Source organism: Amphiprion ocellaris, chromosome 16 (genome assembly GCF_022539595.1).
Source record: "Amphiprion ocellaris isolate individual 3 ecotype Okinawa chromosome 16, ASM2253959v1, whole genome shotgun sequence".
NCBI classification, from domain to species: domain Eukaryota; kingdom Metazoa; phylum Chordata; class Actinopteri; family Pomacentridae; genus Amphiprion; species Amphiprion ocellaris.
The window spans coordinates 25020121-25041513 of record NC_072781.1 but is presented as its reverse complement, the minus strand read 5'-3'; the positions used below and the strand labels follow the sequence as shown (position 1 = coordinate 25041513).

The 21393-nt window shown below is 40.7% G+C and overlaps 1 protein-coding gene across 2 annotated transcripts in view; it reads right to left on the bottom strand.

The window, feature by feature from the left end:
• The window catches only part of thada (THADA armadillo repeat containing), a 129141-nt gene that overhangs the window by 43999 nt on the left and 63749 nt on the right, over nt 1–21393 (bottom strand). For both annotated transcript variants that reach the window (XM_023276786.3, XM_035951242.2), the window contains exons 30-31: nt 6589–6692; nt 3195–3277 (exon numbers count right to left, since the gene is read on the bottom strand). In XM_023276786.3, the coding sequence (XP_023132554.3) occupies nt 3195–3277; nt 6589–6692 (187 nt within the window). The remainder of the gene's footprint in view (nt 1–3194; nt 3278–6588; nt 6693–21393) is intronic.

The following is a 21393-nucleotide window of genomic DNA, read 5'->3' as shown; positions in this document are numbered from 1 at the left end:
CCCTCCTTCCTCTCTGTACAGCACTCCTCCATAAACTGGGTCATAGGCACAGTCCCACCATCTGTCAGAGATCGCTCGCTTCGGTTTCACATTCCTCCACTGAGGAGACCCCCACAGGTCTGTGCAACCACAGACAGACACACACACAGACACACACACAGACACACACACACACACACACACACACACACACACACACACACACACACACACACACACACACACACAGACACACACACACACACACACAACAGGGGGCTTCTCTGAACTACTCGATACATGAAGCTGGCATCTGTCAACAATAAGTCTAAATGGAGAGTGCAGCAGCGCACAAACTTTGCGGGGTTGTCTGTTCAGACGTGGAGGGATTCAAAGTGAAGTTCACAGCAAATGGAGCGAACACAGTTGCTGCGTACTGAGCTGATAACTGTCCAGCAACTGTCTGACATCAGCAGAGCACCATCAAGACAAGAAGACTGAGAAGAAATGTTTTAAAACCAGACAATATCAAACACTGTTTCCTTAAACAAGCTTGAATATACAGTAGAACTTCAACAGCAATAAAATAGCCAATAATAGCTAAGTATCATGAGTTTTGGAAAAATTATTTATCACTGAGACACAAGAGCAAGATGTTTTTTTGCAACAGACATGAATGCTGCAGATGGAAAGAAACAAAACAGACAAAATGCAAAATCATAGATTCATGCAAACACAGGGAGACATGACAAAACCACAAGATCACAGACAATCAGTCAGTAAATACATTTGAAGTTAAAAGTTGAAAATCAGTGAAATGATGAGAGTTTATAAGGTGCAATGTGGTGGAAAGCAGCAGTGGAAAGTTCAGTATTTATTTGGGGGTAACTGACAATACAATTGTCATTGTACAGTATCATTAATTACTACTCTAAGATGAACTGATTTACCAATAAAGCTACAGAAAACACAAAAAATGCTTTCTAAAAGTCAGTGCTGGAGATCAACTAATTACTGACTGATATGTGATGAAGGCAAAAATATCCCAAATATAATAACTTTGAAAATGCATTTTGCCATCCATTTTTCCTGTTAGTCTTTTTAAAACTCCTACTTTGGCCATGTTAAGCAAAATAACAAGGATTTTGTGGCTGTCTCATACACTGGACTGAGTTTTCCAAGTAGGTGGTGGTTTCAATGATGTGCCTGGTAGCCAATCAACTACAAAAACAATATTTTCAGGCCATCAACCTGATCAGAAGCAGGTCTGTCATATCTGTCAAACAAAAGGTGCAGAGAGTTCTCTTGATGTCCCTGCTCACTAGCTGAACAGGGCTGAAAGACAGAAGCAGCCTATAAAATGATACCAGAGCAAAACTGTGCGTATTTGTAACTTCCTGAGCATATGAATGAGAAGCAGATTCTGCTGCAGGACTGAGTGCCTCACAAGTTTTTCATGTGGCCAGTTAGCTGACATTACAGTAACATTACTGTCTCTGGTTTTGTTGTCTCTTTCACTGTGATGGTAAAAACTCACTATATTATTATATAATATATAATATTATTATAATATTATTACTGCTTTGAACAGCATGAATGAAAAGGGTAATTGTCAAAGAAACTACAGTGCCGTGAAAAAGAATTCTTTTTTTGAATATTTCCCCCACTTAAATGATGAATACCATCAAGCAAATTTAAATATTAGACAAAGATAACCAAAGTAAACACTAAATGTAGTTTTTAAATGATGATTTAATGCTTTAAGACAAAAAAGCTACCCAAACCTACTCGATCCTGTGTGAAAAAGTAATTGCGACTCTTGTTAAATCATGAATTAACTGTGGCTAATCACATTTTTTGGACAGCGAGTTCAATTTCACTAACCACACCCAAGCCTGATTACCTCCAGACCTGTTCAATCAAGAACTCACTTAAATAGAACCTGTCTGACAAAATGAAGTTGGCTAAAAGATCTCAAAAAGCTGCAACAAAATGCCCCAATCCAAAGAAATTCAAGAACAGATGAGAAGTAAAGTAACTGACATCTATCAGTCTGGAAAGAATTTCAAAGCCATAGGACTCCAGCGAACCACAGTGAGAGCCATTATCCACAAATGGAACAGTGGTGAACCTTCTCAGGAGTGGCCAGCCTACCAAAATTACCCCAAGAGCACAGCAACGACTCATCCAGGAGGTCACAAAGGAACCCATGACATCTAAAGAACTGCAGGCCTCCCTTGCCTCAGTTAAGGTCAGTGTTCATGACTCGACAATAAGGAAGAGACTGGGCAAAAATGGCATCCATGATGGCAGAGTTCCAAGACGAAAACCACTGCTGACCAAGAAGAACATAAAGGCTCATCATACTCTTGCAAACAAACATCTGAATGATGCTGCTTTGCTGCTTCAGGACCTGGACGACTTGCTGTGATTGATGGAACCATGAATTCTGCTCTCTACCAGAACATCCTGAAGGAGAATGTTTGGCCATCAGTTTGAGACCTCAAGCTGAAGCGCACTTGGGTTCTGCAGCAGGACAACGATCCAAAACATACCAGCAAGTCGACTTCTGAATGGCTTAAAAAAAATAAAATGAAGGTTTTGGAGTGGCCTCGTCAAGGTCCAGACTTGAATCCAATTGAAATGCTGTGGCACGACATTAAAAAGGTCATTCATGCTGGAAAACCAGCCAGTGTTGCTGAATTAAAACAATTCTGCAAAGAAGAGTGGGCCAAATTATCTCCGCAGAGATGTGAAAGACTCATTGTCAGTTATAGGAAACGCTTGATTTCAGTTGTTGCTGCTGAGGGTGGTCCAACCAGTTACTAAGTTTAGAGGGCAATTACTTTTCCACACAGGCCCAGCTAGCTTTGAATATTTTTTTTTCCTTAATAAATGAAATCATCATTTAAAAACTGCATTTTGTGTTTACTTGGGTTATCTTTGTCTTTACATTTGTTTGATGTTCTTAAACATTAAAGTGGGGAAATATACAAAAAAAATAATAATTTGAGAAGGGGGCAAATACTTTTCACAGCACTGTATATCATGTCTCTTGTGAAGGGAGCGCCATAAAATATCAAGCAAGATCATCTGATAGCCATGGCAACACCTTTGCACGTCACCATATGGTTGTAGGGAGTGAACAGGAGCCGTGTTTGAGTTTTGTGCTCTGCATATTTTTGCTGTTCTTCAAGAAGTGTAGTCGTGCTCACCTTCCAGAAGGCTGATCTTCGGCCCACACAGACACACCAACACATCCAGAAAGGCTCCTCTGGTCACCACACAGCTGTTCTGTCTGAAAAGAGAGCAACATAACCTTGATCTACAGTAGCAAGGGCAACTGGTAAAAATCAGTTAAATCAGAAAACTTGAGGAAGCTTTTAGATGTGATTGGTAAAAACACAAAGTTTGCTCTTAAGAACCATAATGAATGACCTCTTTTATTAAAAAGGTTGCTTAAATGGTCATAAAGCACTTGTTGATTTAAGGAGATAACTCTGCAGCCTCCAGCCACTGATCATCTGTTTCCCATTAAGATCACAGACTATCGTTTTCCTCAGAAATAGACTCATGTCTCACCACAAACTATTAAATTAGGTCACTGGACATTATAACTCAATGAATCTATTGGTTGTGAGAATCTTCATGATGTAGTGATGTGTTCTCTCAAGCTAATGTCTGTTCCCTGTAGGTTAATGACTGTGAAAGGTTATATTTTACTTTCTAATCAGAAGTTCGATCAAATCATTTTACCTCAAGGCACACTCACTGGAGTTTTCTGTCTGGCAGTTTAGGTCACACTGTGTGTTTTGTGTCTTGTGTTAGTTTCACTTGTTATATCAAAGACAATTTGCTTAAATTTCAAAGTCTGATAAATCTGATTACATTCAGTCAATAGTGTGTCTAACATGTGACTGAATTTCAGACAGAGATCAATTGAGCATCTCAACAAATCCATTAGATAAGAAAAGCACTCAGAGCGCAGTACTCCGCTGCTCAGTCATTGTACCATTTCTGATGGATGAAATCTTTAAACAATTTGTGGTCCACAGCGGTGGATTTGTAGTAGGATCGCAATCATGTGATCATCAGCAGGCAGCTGATGTAGTGTTCACTTGTAGTCATAGTTACAGTGACGCCGTGCCGCTATCTGGCAATGAAAGAGAAATCTTTAACAAATTCATGGATCAAGACTATAAGCTGCATCACTGCCAAAATCTAATTACTTGGTCCTTGTGTGATTTCTGACCTTCCCTGAAAATTTCATCCAAATTCGTCAGTCCATTTTTGAATAATTTTGCGAACAGACAGACAGACAGACGAACAAACCAACGCCAATCGTCACATAATTATGCCGTGTTCCTTGGCGGAGTAATAAGACACAATTACCTTTGAACCCCAGAAGATTCTAGGCATTTTTTGCTCCTGTAAAGGTTTTACTCATTTTACTCTGCACCTGGAACCTGGATTTAAGAGCCCATACGGGTTACCAATACTGGATAAAATGTTGGCCTTTGTACACTATAGTGATGTTACTACTTATATTTTGAATTAGTTTCCACACTTTTTAATAGAATGCAATTAGAGCAAATTTTTATTTGAGACATGTGGAATTAAGTGATTTAATTTAGATGACATATCAACATTCCCAGCTTCAGTTTAGTTAATCTTCCCAAAGTAACTGCATGTCAACAATGATACGTCCATGGACAAAAAAGTTACAATTTAAAGTTTTTCTTCTGTTTTTATCATTTGTGGTTCTAATAAATACTGTAACTTTGTTACTTCCAAACCTGCCCGAGGGTTTTGGTGTTCAAAAGGTTAAAATGAAATGTTCTCATTTGCTACTTTAGTACAAAGAGCTAAAACTAATATTGGGTAATGTCGCCTTTGTCGACGTGATAAATTGTACTGCATTATTCAGGGAGGGATTTCTATTATTGCTACTCCGCAGTCACTGAGGATTTCCTATTATCTTATTATATTATTATCCTGTTAGTCTGTGTGGCCTTGATCGGAGGATACATGAGAGATATTAAAGTGTACTGACCCAGACAAAAAGTTACTGTCATTAATGGGTCAGCAGTTGGAGAAAACATCAGACATATCACTGCTGAATGACACAGCGATGTGTGTTTACACTGCGATGAATCCAACAGCCAAAACTGTGTGACCATCATATGAGAGGCCACCAGCTATATGATCATGAAGTTGACTGGTTGTAAGCTGTTTACAAACACACATATAAACAAGAAAAGCTTTGTGTTTCTTTCCTTTGAATTCATAAAAAGGTATTCAGTAGCAGATTCACTTCGAAGCCAGTGACAATGTAGAATTATTACGGGTCTGTTATTGGTGAATGTCGACATAAATATGATCTGTCTGCATATGGTTTGTGTGCATGTGAAGCAGCATGTGTGGCCGCTGTGAAATATGTGTGTATTTATGTGTGAGTTCAATCAAAAGTATGACCAGAGCGCTGTGAAAGCCCACAAGTGTGTTTGTGAGAGAACAAGAGCGACAGTGTGTGAGCTTGACGTCATGTTTTCATCACTCAGATATTAATATCACACACGCCCCCACACCAACCCTCTGCACAGTTTCACACACATGCATACACAATACACATGATGGGGATGATGGCAAAGGGTGTGTGTGTGTGTGTGTGTGTGTGTGTGTGTGTGTGTGTGTGTGTGTCTTAACTGGGAACAGATTGGCAGGGATGAGTCTTGTGAAGCGGGTTAAGTGTATTTATGTGTGTCTGGATGTGAGTTAACGTTATAAAAAAAGGCTGTAAGAAGTTGAATCATTAGATCACAATCCAAACAATACACCAGGGAGGTTGTAATAGGTTGGTGCTGCGCCTGACATGCCACCACAGAGCCAAAGTCAACTGCAGTCAGCTACATGGGCATTCGCAGTCATCGTTACAGCACTGACACCCTCTTGGAGCCAGAAAAAGTCCAAAATGACACAACACAGAAACGGTGTGAGGCCAGAACCCAACACTGACTCAGACTAGACGAACAACGCATTCCGTACTTTTTGGAAGGGGGCCGCTTCAAATTAGTGGTGTTCTGGACAAGTTAAGAGGTTTTCTTTTTCCAAAAACAGAGATCCTCTGACCTGTGATGTCCTTAGATCCGGGCGCCGGGCTTTGTGGTGCTGCATGATCAAACGAACAGACGATGGGTGCGCTCTGGTGAGCAAGAATTCACCTCGTCATCTTAATAAAGGCTCATCAGTGTAACCAAGCGCAGCTAGCAGGGCTAGTGTTGCTAACCCAGCGACCCTGTGTTATCTGCTGTAGACCTGACCACAGGGGAGACTGGAGACCTGGGCCTGACCTCAGCCAGGCAGGAGGGGTGGAGGAGGGGGGTGTATCTGTAGCGAGAGGGCCAGAGGTGTGTGTGTTGGGGGGGGGATCCATGGATGGGTCAGCAGGCGGCCTCTTTGAAATGGAAGCCTGGGCAGGACATGAAGCGGACACGGCCAGGGAGGGGATGTATGCTGAGACAAGGAGCTATTCTTCTGGTGAGGGAGTTGGAAGAGAGGGATGGATGCTTATCTTTGCGTGTGTGTGTGTGTGTGTGTGTGTAGGATTACCGAGAAGCGAGCCACATGCGCTGATGGAGGGCTTCGCCAATGCCACTTCCTGCTGGCAGGGGTCTGTGTGAGTCAGTCTGGTAGGAGCGCAGCAGAAACAGCACCTGCAGACACACAAACACACACACACTTGAGTTCATGAACACAGGATTATTATTTATTACATTTATAGTGGAGCCAGCTGCAAGATTAGAGCTGCAATCAGTTTATCGGTTATCCGCTGTCAACTGTTAAAATAACTGACAACTATTTTGATAATTAAATAATAATAATAACTTTATTTATAAAGCACCCTTAAGAACAGTGTTCACAAAGTGCTTTGACAGTTAAAACATGCAACACAGACAATCAAGCAAGACATAAGGAGACAAGGCACAGCAGTCAATTAAAATAAATAATCAACATGATAATAAATTAAATGAATAATTAGCTATATTAGCACTCATTTCAAACATGGGAACTAGGCATTTTAAAAATTAAAGAATCTGATTTAAGAAAGAAAAAGTCAAAATTCTCTGACCTGAGGTTTTTAAATGTGAACATGTTCTGGTTTCTGTTCTCCTCTGTGACAGTAAGCTGACTATCTCTATGTTGTAGACAAACCTAGACATTTTTTATCTTAGGCTTAAGAAACACTGATCAACATTTTTCACCATTTTCTGAAAAGAGCACAGAATGATTTACAATGAAAATAATCTTTAGCTGTAGTCCTAGTCAAAAGAGAAGTGGATTCACAAACAACAGAAACTAGAACCAAAAGGCTTCAACAACAGACACATAAAACAGTCCTGCAGTGCATCAGTGTTCTGGGTCTTCTGGTGTGGAGTGTACATGTTCTCCCTCTGTGTACCACAGTCCAGAACTTACAGGTTGAGTTCATCAGGCACTAAATTTTGGTTTGAACGTGTCCACCTTAGACATGCAGAAATGTCCTTTGACCTTGATCAAGATGAAAACAATAAGGATAAGTAACGCATAAATAAAACATGAAGCTATAAAGAGAATCGTTCCTTGCTCACACACAGCCTACATCTATTTCACAGTTTTATTTTAAAGTAACACAAGGTTTTGTTGTTACAGATATACACTACCAGTCAAAAGTTTGGACACACCTTCTCATTTAATGTTTTTTCTTTATTTTCATGACTATTTACACTGTAGATTCTCACTGAAGGCATCAAAACAATGAATGATTGCATAGGGAATCATGTAGTAGAAAAAAAAAGTGTGAAATAAGTCAAAACATGTTTTATATTTTAGATTCTTCAAAATAGCCACCCATTGTCCTGCTGAAAAATAAATGATGGTCCAACTAAACGCAAACCGGATAGGATAGCATGTCGCTGCAGGATGCTGTGGTGGCCATGCTGGTTCAGTGTGCCTCAGTGTCACCAGTAAAGCACCTCCACACCATCACACCTCCTCCTCCATGCTTCACAATGGGAACCATGCATGTAGAGACCATCCGTTCACCTTTCCTGCGTCGCACAAAGACACGGCAGGTGGAAACAAAGATCTCAAATTTGGACTCATCAGACCAAAGCACAGATTTCCACTGGTCTAATGTTCATTCCTTGTGTTTCTTGGCTCAAACAAATCTCTTCTGCTTGTTGCTTTTCCTTAGTAGTAGTTTCTTAGCAGCTATTTGACCATAAAGGCCTGACTGACAGTCTCCTCTGAACCTTTGACGTACAGATGCGTCTGCTACTAGAACTCTGTGTGGCATTTATCTGGGCTCTAATCTGAGCTGCTGTTAACTTGTGATTTCTGAGGCTGGTGGATGAACTTATCCTCAGCAGCAGAGGCGACTCTTGGTCTTCCATTCCTGGGGCAGTCCTCATATGAACCAGTTTTGTTGTAGCGACTGCACTTGCGGATACATTCAAAGTTTTTGGGATTTTCCAGGCTGACTGACCTTCAGTTCTTAAAATAATGATGGGCTGTCGTCTCTCTTTACGTAGCTGATTGGTTCTTGCCATAATATGTATTCTAACAGCTGTCAACTGTGTACCAACCTGACTTCTGCACAACACAACTGAAGGTCCCAACCCCATTAAGAAGTCAAGAAATTCCACAAATTAACCTGAGATGTGTTGGAGTCCATTTGATTCATCTCGGCAGGGAATTAGTTGAGTTGTTGATTAGTTAAGTTGGTAATGGTTGCGACAATGCAGTCAGTAACAATCTGGTGCATACATATGAGAAACTATAATTACAGCCTTGTGATTGTATGTTTCCCCCATTGAGTCAGGTTGCAGTTTATATGAATGTCTGTCCAGTCTTGACTTTTGATCTTGACTGACTGATTGTAACTGAGTTGGTTTGGTTTATCAATATTTTAATAAAGAATTTTTATATTTAAAATCATATTTGGATATTCTTTCCACTGCTGAGCACATCACATTAATAAGTGGGGACAATGATTATTTAGAATTTTCCCTGACTATTAGCCCTGTGCTTAAAGGGAATTTGGAGTTTCTTCACTTTTCAACTACCAAGTTCATTGTTGTTGTTTTTTTTTTTTACCCAGAACAGCATCCCCTATTTTTATTTTATTGACCTTTGACCTTTAAACACAAGACGCCATCACTTCACTATTTTATATTGATGGTCAACTGTGTCAAATTTTGTCATTATTATTGTATGAAATTTTGAGTAATATCCAGAGAAGTGTTATGTAAGGTCACACTGAGCTTTGACCACCAAAATGTAATCAGTTTATCACTGAGTTTAAATGAGCGTGTCCTACAGGTGTTTAAGAAATATCACAATCCCAAGAATACAATGGACAGATGGATGGACAACTTGAAAGCATAAGGCCTCCGGCCTCTGCTGTCACCAGCACAGAGGCAATAAAAAATCACTGCCGACAAATCAGACAAATAACTGTGAACATTTTTTCTGGAGCAAAACCTTTGCCCACTCACTATATATGGACTGAAGAACAGTGTTCCCCTGGTATATGTGGAATTTACTCACAATAATTATGTTGTAACAAAACTAGAGTGAAACAAGTAGATTTAGAAATGTTACTCAAACTGAGAGATAGAAAATACAGTTAAAAGTAATTAATGCTTAAGTCTTGTTTTATGTGTCAAGCTGCATGAAACGGCTCGAGACAGATTATGCTAATCCTCCACAGCGATGTCACTAACTGCTGGGCAATAAACCTAAATTAGCCCTTAGAGGGCACAGCTAGCATCCCTTTTGATGTATTTATTTCTACTTTAAAGATCCTGCCTGCATTGACCAGACAACACGATACCTGCTCTAGACAACGATCATTCCAGGCACTTGACTTCTGAATAGGAAAACATGAGGTTTCCCATTGAAGGTTAAATCGTTCTTTGACTGTGGCTGATGACAGTGAGAGGCTGAGCCAGTCTGCAGCAGGTGGACTGGTGGTTGGGAGTGTTCAGAGGCCAGGACACTGGCTGGCTGGCTGGCTGGCTGGCTGGGGTGTGTATTCTGGGCCTTGGTAAGTATACTCTTTAAGCTGGGGCCATGGCCACAGACCAGTAGGAAGCCATTCATTACGCTGTGCAAGGAAGGCAACATGGGGAAAAACCAGGCCGACCACGTAGCACCAAGCCTGGCCACTGAGTCCTGGCCTGCCTCATCTCTTCTCCTGCAGTCTCCACGCCCAGACAACACCCACTGGCTCTCACAAACAGCTTTCACACCCCCAGGTCCTTCTTCTTCCTCACTGTCACTCTCTAAGGGCTTTTCCACCTACGAGGAGCCAGCGTTGGAGCACATTCCCAAACCAAATATTGAACATTTCCAAGTAATTCCACTGTCATGAAACTGGTTCCACTCACACTTGAAAAAGTCTCTGCAAATATTCAGAGCTTTCTGTTCACATCCTGGAATCCAACGTGACTGACAAATCAAAGAAAGTGGCTCTATTTTCAGTGTTAGTTTGAAGCAGATTTGGCAGATTCCCAGGTCACCATTAAAACCTGTAAAAATGTACACATTTAACCAATGGACATAACTATATTCCATTTCAGCTTGTGCTTGGCAAAGGAGTAGTAAATTAATCCAGCAACCCTGTTTATTTTCAATGCAATGGTACCAGACTGATAAAACCTTGTTAACCTACATCAGACCTGTGACATCCAAATCTATTTCAGTTCAGTTTTGTTGGACACTTAAAATACAAAAATTAGCGATGGTCTCACCTCATATTCTTGCTGGTAAACAACCAAACATGATATAGAAAAAAATGGAGGGCTGCTTTCAAGAAAAACTAAGAACATGCAAAAAAGAAGTAGTCTTAATCTAACTTGGCTTTGAACGATGTGCTAATATGATCCATCATCTAATAAGCCCTGCAACAGCCCTGTTTGAGCTGATATAGAAGTCACAATTGTCCAATGTAGATGCTACTGACTTTGCTGAAACTTGCAAATCAAGCAACATTCTGGATGTGTTCTATGATTGGTGCTATTACGTCCAGTTATGAAATTGTCCGATTTCTTTGGAAGCACAAGTCAGCCTAGTAAAAGGTCATTTGAGCAGCAGAACCAGTGCCAGCTGTGGTTTCAGTGGCAGGGCCCCGTGTCTTTACTCTCTCGCTGCACTACACATCTACACCTCATCCACTGGGCTGGGAAGTCCCTGCATGGGAGGCTGAACCGGCTCAATCCAGCCCAGCATGAAGAAAACCGAAATATTTATAGAAAATGCTGCCTCCCTGTTCCTCCTCCCAAAGACAGAGTGCAGAACTACACCCCATGTGGGAGGAGATGCTGGGACTGGGTCAAGCTCAAATGAATGGGAGATGGTAAGACAAGAGCACAGAGACCTGCTGCAGGCCTATTTTAGTTGATCAAATTTCAGATTTATTTCCTTGACTGCCTCCAAAACTGGATTTCCTGTTTTCTTTTTCTATTTCTTCTGTTTACAACTATAAGGCTTCTATCAGTCCTCCTACAACTTCTACTACCCCTGCAGGGACATTTTAACTGACTTCTGATCAAAAACCTGAAAGAGAACCTTTCATATTGGTTTCCATGACATTAAATTTCAATACACAAAAAAGAGACCACTTGAGCTTACTATATTGTACTTAATCATGAATCCTGGTGACCAGAAACCAATAAATAAAAACACAAGTATCTGCAATTTATGTAATTAAAAAAAACCCTAAAAAACTCATGTTGAATTAAATCTAACCAAAGGAGCCTCTTGGATGAGAGATGAAACCAATAAAGAGAAGTCCATTTATCTTCCACTGAAACTTTCAGGACTACCATGATCTGGCTGACTGAGAATCTACACAGACATGCTGTGTTCAAGACTTCTAAAGACCCTGATCTTTGCATTCACTGTTATACGTCATTGAATATATGTGGTAAGTAAGGTAGCACTTTTTCAGCACCTTTATTATCCAAAACCACACTTATTAAAGTTACAAGTCTTGTGAAAAATTTTCAGAATTTTATGGAGATTTGTACTCTTCATTCTCTTTAACTTCATATTAGTTTTCACTTTAAAGCAGCATTCAAATATTTGGATCTTTAGCTACTAAATGTGCCACAATCTCATTGGTAACAGTGCCTGTCATTTGGTGCTCAGCAGGTACAATATCGCTGGTTTATCGTTGGATTTTCCACTTACAAATGGGTTTAATGAGAGCAGTGGAACTGAACTAAGCAGTAAAGTTGCGGGCCAAAAAACCAAATCAATGAACTGAAACAGATTGAAATACTAAATAAAGAAGAAGGACTCTTTGGTAAATTAATTCGTTTTTAAAATGTGACTTGAAAAATATTGATTAATGCAGTTTTAAGTCCTTAAACCTGCAGTGTGGAACTTTTGACTCGTCCTTCTGCCAGTGACACTGATTACACAAACACTGTTTTTTATCTTTTATATGGAGTGTCAGAAACTTTTCATCATACTACTAGTTGCTGTAGCCTAATCCATTTCTGTCACTACGGCTACTCCCCTCTACAACTTTGGCAAAACAACCACTGGTTCCCGTAAAATGCATCACTGCTGGTGTGCAGGAGTGAGAATGTCACCGCAGATACCATTCTTAAATCTCACTGCAAATACAGAGAGATCTACCTGGCACTGGTGGGCTGAACTGGGCTTCAGTGTAACACAAGTTCATTCATATGCAAAAATTCTTCATATACTTTCTGACATAGTAGTATAATCAACCTCCCTTTAGAACTTTTATTGCAGCTTTATAGTGCAAAGAACTCGCCACTGCTGTGCTAAATATGAAGGATATCAATCCTATTTGTACGCCTTGTTTTCTAGTGAGGCGTTTAACTGCTTGTGCATGTGTGTCATTTCTGTCTATGAGTGTGTGTTGCAACAAGCCTTACTCCGCTTTTGGGCCCGGTAAAAATAGTTTTGGTGGATGTGAGGTCCCTTCAGACTCTGTTATCAGCCTGCCCTGCCGTCCCTCCCACTGCCGCAACCACAGACTGACCACACGTTGCTGCGAGCATGCACACGCACATGCACACACACACACACACACACACACACACACACACACACACACACACACACATATAGGCAAGCATACAGCAAGTGCAAGTGCAAATAATTGCACAGCAATCCATGACACCGTCCAGTAAAACACATGCACAAAGAAACACATAAATCGGCTTTCGCATAAAAGTAGATAGTGGGTAGGCAAAGTGTGGAAACGCCCAATTAGGCAAAAAGAGATCCCAATAAAGATGGGCTAAATATAAAAGGAAATAAACATTCTCTGGCTCTATATAGCTGTATTCTTGCACAAACAAAGCTTACTGCACTCTAGACACCATGTCATACTTCCTCATATATGCATATGGGCGTGACAGACAAGTCATTTTGTGGCGTGTATATCTGTGTGTGCACGCAAGAACTGTATAACTACATCTTTGTCAAAATTTACAACAGTGCATCTTAACTAGCCCCCAGAGAGCTGTTTGTTATTTCCATTATGCCCAGGGAGGGGTGTATATTTTGGTGCTGGCAGCATAGTGGTGTGTGCATGTGCGTGTGCGTGTGCGTGTGCGTGTGTGTGTGGAAAGGTGACATTCAACTGCCTCCTGTCATCACTCCTAGATGTGTCTCCAAGCAATAAAATGTGAGCTACCTCAACAATAGCAGTAAAATGCAGCCGTCAGCTCACTTTCAGCTTTTTCATCTGAAAATTTAGACTCACATCACATAATGAGATTGAGACTACTTGTGTTTTTTCATACTTTAGCAAGCTATAATCAATTGTTGTTTTTTTGATTTTCTAGTACGACCAGTAACATTAATGTCATCAGTTCACAGCATCTAATCACTCACAATATTCTACTACAGATCATTATCTTCTCTCCATCTATTCGAAGAAAAAATCCTTCTTATCAAACTAAAATAATATCAGCCAAATTACCAATAAATATGACTACAGTCAAGACAGAATAATGTTCTGAACATTTTTTTGAAAAGGCAATTGTAAAGCAACCAAAGTCAAAACAAGGGTCAGAAGAAAGTGCAAAAAAGTTACAATCTGCAGACTTCTGAAAAAGTAATTTAATGATGCAGAGACAAATGTTCTTCAAGATGATTGCGTTGAAATTTTAGGCTTAAATTGCTTGTCGGCAGATACAGACTATTAGTAATCAAGGAGGTCAATATTTTGGAACTGACACACATTTGCAGTAAAAATGAAAATCTTGGCATCAAAAATCAGAATAACACAAAGATCAACAACAAACTTTGCGTTGCGAAATGTCTTTGTTTATGTTTTACATAAAGTCAAGTTTGAATAAAAGAAAACAATATTTATCCTTCAGAGGTGATTGGCTATTTCTCATGAGGTGCAACCAATCAGAAAGTGTTATGGGCGGGATAATGAAAAGCTCTACAAGATGACAAACGTCATCTGCAAAGTTTCATGAGTCCCTGCAGACTCCTCCATAGACATACATACGAGTAGTCCAAAATAATTGTGCTAACAGGGAGAACACTGCCGAACCAATATGGCACATTATTGAACTAAATTATTTTATTAGAAATGAGTTAAAAACAACAATACAGCTAACAATTGGGAAAATGCTGAATATCAGATCAATAATTAGCCAGGCTGATGATCATTCGTCCCCTGGTATAAATTTATAGAACTTTAAACAGCACACTGATAGACTTTAGAACTGAATTCGGAAATTACAGACTTAAAACAAACTTGATTTAGAGATTTTTATAAACATTTTTAAATTATATTTTAATATTAACTCTTAAATACTTCCTCAGGCAAATATCAAGTTTTTAATAATTGTTAACATGGCGTATTCAGTTTATTACATGACCAAGTGCAGAATATAATAACATAAACATGTTATGAAGACAACTGAGCAAGCTCATTTTGTGGTTAAAAACTCCAGCCATGCTAGTCAGTGGACTATAAGCTAATATATTGAGGGTCCCTGAACTGGGGTTAAACAAATACTTGATGCAATGGGAGTATGAAAAGAGGCCCCAGGGATATTTATGTGCAATGTGGAAGTCTGCCCTGAAGAAGAATGTTATATATAGAATGGTCAACCCTAAAGTTGTCTTAGTGTTGATCTTTCTCTCTGACCACAACGCATGGCAGACATCATTACGGAAGGAGCCCATAGTCAAAAATGTGTTACTGTTGGGCCCCTGCTGACCCACATTATGTAGGGCCATTTCAGTATTTCCTCATTCATCCAGACATCAGCCAGAGCTGGAATGGCAACAATTTTGACAATTTTTGATTAATCATTGTGGTCATTGTTTGAAGCAAAAATGACAAAAAAGGAATGAATCTTTAGGTTTGGTGGGAAGCTGTGTACTTTGCCTAGTAACCCAGCCTTGATGTTGTCCCACTAGCATAAAATGTCTGACACAAGCATCTATCTGGAATTGATCTTTCTCAGGGCATAATAAAAAGCAGGCTGGCTGGGTGTTCAGGGCCGCACATTCTTTCTCTGGTCCAGCCCAAAGGGTTTTCTCAGAAAATCCAGTCAGACCACAGACTAAAGGCAGCAGTCAGCAGGCCAAAAGAAAATTATTTGAAGACAGCAGTGAAAAATGCATTGAGGAAAGAAACACCAACACCACTGCTGGCAAAGAAAAGAAGACAGCAACACTCCTCCTTAGTCTCATTGAGCCTCTGTTGTGGAAATACACAAAGGATTATATCCGTCAAGCTGGCCCTCCTCAAACCACCACAGGCTGCAGCTTTAATACGTCTGGCCTGTACCAGGCATTGTGGGCCATGGTTGTTGCTGGCACGTGTCAAGAGCGGAGTCCAGTGTCGGGTTGTGTTAGTGCCGCTCTGTACGGTGGGCTTGTTAAGTTCAGTTCAAATTGTATCAACTGAGATTTGGGGCAAGTTAGAGTGACTGAAGTGATTCCAGTGTTTTTTAAAAATGATTTGGTACAGAGGACGGTGTTGCCCAGGCCATCCAGAGGACAACATTGCCTCATGTTGAGACAATAACTGAGGTCGAGCAAATCTGAATCTAATTTCAGTTATTTAGGTTGTCTTGTCTGATCATGTGCCTTCAATATGTTATGATTATCTTAATTTTGAACTGAAAACAAACTCTAGTGTCACGTGTCCTATTGGCACATCCGATTTTCAGCCTGGCAAAATACCAGAGGATCTCTGTCTGCAAAAGTGTTTCAAATGTTAAACTTCACAGGAAGACACTACGTCATTTCAGTGGAGCAACTGCAATCAGCACATTCATTGGTCCAGACCAAGTAAATGTGTTAAAGTTCTCAGTGTTCAGTTTAACTTTAGGGAACAATGACGCTGTTGCTGTAGGCCTATAGCAAGTCATCACACTATATTATACGCCAGAGAAAGATATAGTATCTCCCAGTACATGGTGCTTTGGCAAAAATACTGGCATATCCAACTACATCTAGTCAGATTTTACAGTAAGCCCACCATCATGCTTTCCTGGCCATTCTGATACTCTGTGCAACTACGTTACATATAGCAAGGTGTCTTGTGCAAGTGTAAACAAGCTCAGCCGCCGAGAGCGCAAAGACAGATCATCTCACACTAAAGACTACAGCAGTTAAAGTTTAAGGAGAATGATAATGCAAAGTAGCATGTCCCAAATGCACTGCAGGAAAAAATAGCCATACAGCTGTAGTATGTATGTGAAGTAAAAAGAAAAAGTACGTGATCTGGAACCTAGCCATATGTAGTCCAAAATGGAGGAAACTAATATAGCTTCCTTCAGCATAGCTAATCAGCTATGCACCCATGTAGGAACCTTCAAAGCAGCAAAATGAAGGAAATGCAGAAGTGTAAAAACCGCAGTTCCTTGCATAGTCACTTCATGCTGGCTACAAAACTCGAGTCGAGTCCTGAATGTTAAAAGGTCCCACTTTATGTTTACATATGCCTGGTACAAAAAACTATTTTGGTTTCCATAGTTAATTTCCCCTTGACAAGTGGTTATTTACACATGACAGTCCAGGATCTAGGAACATTTGCACACCTTAGCTCTGTAACTCTACTTCTTGGCTCATTTTTGGATTAGCTGGAAGTTAGAAGGAGTTAGACACCACACTGAGTTTTAAAATTGCTGTTCAGGAAACCTGTTGGTGACGTCACCATGGGTTCATCCATCTTTATAGAGTCAATAGTTGCACTAGTCACTTTTACATATTTTGCCCCAGAAAAAAGTAACAGTTTGCAGTCAATGATGCAATATCTATTTTAAATCTGTTGTGTTTGTGAGTAAGCTAGATGGGTAACTGACATTTATTCTAGCAGTTTGCTCACTAACAGCTGGGAAGCTAACTAGTAATCTTCTGTGACTGATTAGTGCCAAAACTTTTCCCAGCTGGCCTCATGTTAGTGGTTAATTCTGGAGCTGCAACAGTTCACCATCTAGTCATGTCAGCAGTTACTACATCACTGAGCCACTAGAATCACCTTTTTCATGAATATGTAATATGGAGTATGCTGGAATGCTTATTCCAGGGTTATCAAACCCTTTAAAAACAGTATTAGGTGGTCCCTTAAACAAAAGCCAGAATAGAGATCTGGATTTGTCTGATTTACATAGGTCAATATAACTACACAACTCATAATTCTTCCCACAGTGATGTACTGGACCTGATGTGGAAGAGGGATTGGGGTTGGAGTTGGGGCTGGATGGAAACATTTTCTCGTGTGTGGGTATCAGACTTCTTCACTATGTGTGTGAAAGTCAGCAGGGTGGTAGAGCCGGATGCAGTAGCTGTGATGGTTCCCAGCTCCACACTTGGCCCACTAACAGTTGTTCTTTGACAATAACAGAGGAAGTCATTTCTCCCTCGAGCAAAAACATCTGCTACCTGTTACACACAAACACACAAAAGCACCACATTAACATACATTAGGCAGGACCTAAGGCTAAACACAGTCCTCATCATCGCGACATAAACACAACACCAGTGTTTAGTGCACACGTGCATACACACATATAGTCAGTGAGCGTGTGTACATTCCATACAGTAGTACACACACACACACACACACACGCACACACACACACTCCCTTTCCTAAACATCTTGCCTCCTCATCATTCATATGATTGCATAGCATTACACACACACACACACACACACAGCCTCTATCTCCTGAGTATGTGTGATGCCCCCCTCCACATGCACACTGCAGACCTCTATCTCTGTCTGACTATGTTTAGACCACTTCACCTGCATACAGCTCTACAGCTCCTCCTACCATCTTCCCACAGCCAAACACTCGGCACATATCTGCCTCATCATCTCCACAGTGCCCTCACACACCTACCTACAAACCTGCTATCTATAGCCTGGGTACAGATAGGCCCTGCAGATATACAGCACAGTCAGGACTGCTGCTGCTAACACAAAACTGTATTACGCTCTTGAAAAGCAGAAGATACTGAATGGCTTGAAAATCCTATGTTAACTACGTTAAGATCTAAATATATTATTGATTGCCGCACAGCAATGTCTGATCAGAGTTACTGAGAGTCTAACAAAGAAAATCAAAACACAGATTGGTTTGTTCCATACTTCAGATTTTACAGTAACACAGCATTGAATATGTACATTGAACTTTGGCTACCTGTTATACTTTGCACTTTTTCAAGTGAATAAGGGTCTACTAGGGTCAGAGTGATGTAAATTTGGAAGTATACTCCAATTTCTGTTACCAGTATGCTACAATAACATTAATGCGCTGGGAATTTAAAATGTGCTGTTTTGATTTGATTTATAGTGCGCGTGTGTGTTGAGATTAGCTATTCTAGTCTTTATTCATGCCAAAGATGCAGTAAAACTGAATGGACTGTGTGTGAGGTATAAAAGCCTGGTGTGCTTTTGGTGTAAGGAAAAAGGAAATGAAATCTCTCAGGAAGGCCTGCAGGCATCAGCTATACTGTATCTCATAAGGATATTTTTGTGTCTGACGTACTTTACATCTTAATTCTCTCTCATGAATGGGAAGGGAAAAAGTTGAAGAAAAAAATGTAAGAGATTCATAAACAGGGCTTGAAAATGGATGACGAAAGCAAAACAGCTGGATAAATCCAAAGTACTGTCTCTTTGCCCTGAATGCTCCATTTACAGTTAAGCATAAACAGTGGCATTCTCGGTCTGCTCTAATGCCTGCACCCACAAAATACGAAGATAAAGATCAAAACATGGTGAAAGATGAGCCAGGTATGTCTCTTATCACTGAGTGGGAGTGCTGCTGTTTATTCCACTTACAAAGGCTAAAATAAACAAATAGATACACCGATCAGTCTCAACATTATGTTGACTGACAGGTGAAGAGAATAACATCGATCATCTTGTTATAATGTAATGTTCTGCTTGGAAACATTGAGTCCTGACATTCATATGAATGTTAGACATGTACCACCCACCTAAACATCGCAGGTCAAGCAACCCCCAACCAGACACCTCCCATGGCAACAGCAGTCCTTGATGCCAGTTTCTACCCTCATCAGGACAATGCACCCTGACACACCGCAAAAACTGCTCAGGAATTGCCAGAGGAACACGGCAGAGCTAAACTGTTCACCTGGGTTCCACATTCCCCAGATCCAAATCTTATTGAGCATCTGTGGGATGTAACAGGATAAGCCTGATCTAGGTAGGTCCCACCCTGCAACCCACCTGGACCCACAGAATTCACTGCCACCATCCTGGTGCCACAGGACATCCCAGAGGTCCTGGTTCCATGCCCCACTGGGTCAGAGGAGTTTTAGCAGCATAAAGGAGACCAACACAAAATTAGGCAGGTGGTCATAATGTCATCCTGATCGTGTATGCGACATTTCTAAAATGTTGACCAGAAGCTGTCAAAACATCAACAGTAACTAAGGAGGTGTGGCAACATTTTTTGGTTCCAGGTCAGATGATATATGCAATTCGTCCAGCAAATTCTAGATCTACCCTGGATAGATCCAATTGGATGTGCCTGGGACACCTACAAAGGAAGACACCCTACTACAGGAGGTGTCCTAATTAAATGTTCGGACCACCTCAGCTTTTTTTGATGTGAAGGAGCAGCGACTGTACCCTGAGCGCTCTCCAGATGTCCAGCCACCTTTTGGAGGAAATTCTTCTTGGCTGTTTGTGTCCGCAACCTTATTGTTTCTGTCTCTATCCAGAGGTCATGATCATAGATGAGGGTTCGAATATACAATGACTGGTAAATCAAGAGTGTTGCTTTCCAGCCCAGCTCCCTCTTTACTGTAACCGTCCAGCACACCATCTGCATCACTGCTGAACAACACTGGTGAACAAGATCCCAAGACACTTAAACTGCTTTGCTTGGTTCTCAAACTGCACCCTGACATCCCGTCCATGAATATCACAAGCAGGATCAGAGACATGGGGCGACCCTGGCGGAGTCAATCATCAACTGGACCCATGTTTTACTTTGTGCCAAGGCTAAAAAAAACAGCTTTGGCTTTGGTCATACAAGGATTTTAAACTAATGGAAGCAGCACTAGTTTATATGTAGCAAAGAGTCTGGTACAATGGAATATTAACTGTTCATTAGTCTAATAGTTTTTTGCAAATTGTAAATTATGTGTCCAATGTTGCCTAAACTTTTGCATAACTACAACTCTAGGAGGACACATAGTCACTGTCCAACATACTGGCGACAGGGAGCTGGTGATATACTACACATATGGCACATGGCATGTGACAGAAATAGTAAAGAGACACCTGACAGGATAAAGAAGTTACCTCGCCTTACAACATCCATTACATAACAGGGAAAATTACACAGGACAGGACACAATGTGATCTCAGCCTTTTGTATGGGAAGTGGAGTCAGAGGTGAAAAAGATGTGAGAAAAAAGATGTGAGAAAAAACAGGAGAAAGAGGAGACTGGACAAATACCCCAAAAAGATTTTTAAAAAGACAGACAGGAAGCAGAGAAACACAGAGACAGTGGGAAAAATGGATGAACATAGACAGAAAGAGACAAGATTAGGAGACATCTGGGGAAGCTCCACATGTGGCGGCCATGACAGGAAAGCAAACTAAAAACCACTCTCCTCCTGAAATCTCCTCTAAGCCTTTAAGAGGCCGACCTCCCCTCCTCCATCCATGCCTTCATCCCACAGCAGACCTCCCCGCAGCTCCGACCGCTATCAAACCATAAGTGTTCCATCTTATCCTGAAGAAAACGATGCAGTTTTCCTTCTTTGTTTTTGACCCCTGGGTCTACCGCTTCACTCCCACCAGCTCCCTCATCGACCCCATCAGTGGTGTTAAATAAAAGGTTGGGGAAACTCCCTCTCCCCTTTTC